General features: G+C 34.1%; 1 protein-coding gene across 1 annotated transcript in view; it reads left to right on the forward strand.

Moving 5' to 3' along the window:
* SYNJ1 (synaptojanin 1) overlaps positions 1–1,959 on the forward strand; it is a 99,584-nt gene that overhangs the window by 73,854 nt on the left and 23,771 nt on the right. Inside the window, exon 23 of the mRNA XM_012657335.1 lies at positions 1,147–1,309. Coding sequence (XP_012512789.1) covers positions 1,147–1,309 — 163 coding nt within the window. The remainder of the gene's footprint in view (positions 1–1,146; positions 1,310–1,959) is intronic.

Below are 1,959 nucleotides of genomic sequence, written 5' to 3' on the forward strand. Positions count from 1 at the left end.
CTCAGATCTAATAAGCAAATAAAGGATTATGAGTTCTTAGGATTCTGACTTCAAAGCTCAGTGTGGATGCTGAGTGACTATTAAACACAACTGTGCCATTCAGGTCAGAAGCTTTCAGCCTCTCCATCATTATGCCTTCTAGAAATTCTAATATCAGTAACAGTTGGAGCCAAGGAAGATTGGCACCCACAAAGGTGCCAACTGTCAGCATAGCACATTGGTCACAGGTGCACAGCTTATTTGCAGTTACCAAAAATGTTCACATCTTGTTCATGTCAACAAACTCTTCAGAGGAAGTTGAAACTATGTGGGAGAGAGCTTACAATTTAGAAAACAAGTTTGTTATGTGTATATGGGTTTTAAATGAGAAATTCTTTCTAGTACACAATGTATTTATCCTTAACTGTGGAGTCTTAAGGTTATTGGCAAGTTTTTTAAAAGTATTTTTTAAAAACACATCGACAGGACATGGTATAACTCAATTTTAAGTGTTGGTTGTTTTAGATTATACTGTAGTCTAAAAGCCACTCAAATTTATAGGAAAGGGCAGAGTGCCAGTTTCACAGATAGCAGTCATTCTGCTTTTAGAATGATTAATTTTTGTTAAAGATTTAAAATTGTCTTCAGTTCTCTCAGTATTCTGGCATTTGAAATGCTAAAACTGCACAGGTTAGCATATAGCAGCTGACAATACAGCAGCTCCATATGCCAAATTAGGAAAAGACCAAAGGAACAGGAAATGTATTTTAAAGATTTTTCTACTGTCTCTTCTGTAATTGTTTGGTGTAAAAACAATTACTTAAACTCTGGATCAAAATCAAAGGAAACATAAAATTATGTAGCAGAGTTATCAGTGAATTTACACATGGCCAGGAAAAGACACTCTGTAGCAAAAGAAACTGGAATCTTGAAGCCTAGAAAAGAAGATGTTCATTTAGCACCACTGGCTTTTAAAGGGAGAACTGGAAACAACTTTTAAACTAGTTAAAAATTTAATATATGTGAACGAATTCTGTTGAATTGAGTCTAATTAAATTAACTGTCTCTACCATTGCATAGTATAATTAAGGCAGCAGCCCCTTTATTCCAAAATGATTAATTTTCATGTTAATGAATTTTTATCTTATATCTTTTTTACTCAATTAGTTATTGAATCGGACTATAACTATTACTTTAAAAAGTCCAGACTGGATCAAAAATTTGGAAGAAGAAATGAGTTTAGAGAAAATTAGCATTGCATTGCCATCGTCAACGAGCTCTACTCTGCTTGGTGAAGATGCAGAGGTCACAGCAGATTTTGATATGGAAGGTTTGTTTGTTGACCACATTTACTTTTGTAGTTCTAGATAGATTTTCTTCCCATCTGCAGAGTCTTAGTATACAAGTTTCTCTTTCTTCTTCTTCTTGGGACACACATAGCAGTATTAATTAGAATTTATTTTGCATTGTATTATGTTTATTTTGCTTAAACTTAGGCTTTAAATGTATTTGCCATCCTGCCATTAAATATTAAGGGTTTTACAGATATTAGTTTATGTTTTTGTGTGATAACCCAAATTGGTATTTTTGGTGAATGCTTTAGTCCCAATATTTAAAGTTGAGGTAAAAAAGTAGAAGTTCCAAGTGGGTATTCTGACAACAGAAATGTGTTTAAAATAATCATTACAAAAGAGGGTATGTTTCAACATAATTAAAAAAGACTCAAAGTGGCTGGGAACACATACATTTGAAACTGAAGCCATCCATATAAATGTAACCATTTAATTGGGATATAATGATTTCCTTAAACATGGTTAAAAAATGCATTTTTAATACTATAAGCTGTATTATCCTAGCATATTTTTCATTAAAATGCATACCTTAGGGCTGGGTGTGGTGGCTCACGCCTGTAATCCTAGCACTCTGGGAGGCTGAGGCGAGAGGATTGCTTGAGCTCAGGAGTTCGAGACCAGCCTGAGC

Source organism: Propithecus coquereli, unplaced genomic scaffold, assembly GCF_000956105.1.
Source record: "Propithecus coquereli isolate 6110/MARCELLA unplaced genomic scaffold, Pcoq_1.0 Scaffold54, whole genome shotgun sequence".
Lineage (NCBI taxonomy): Eukaryota > Metazoa > Chordata > Mammalia > Primates > Indriidae > Propithecus > Propithecus coquereli.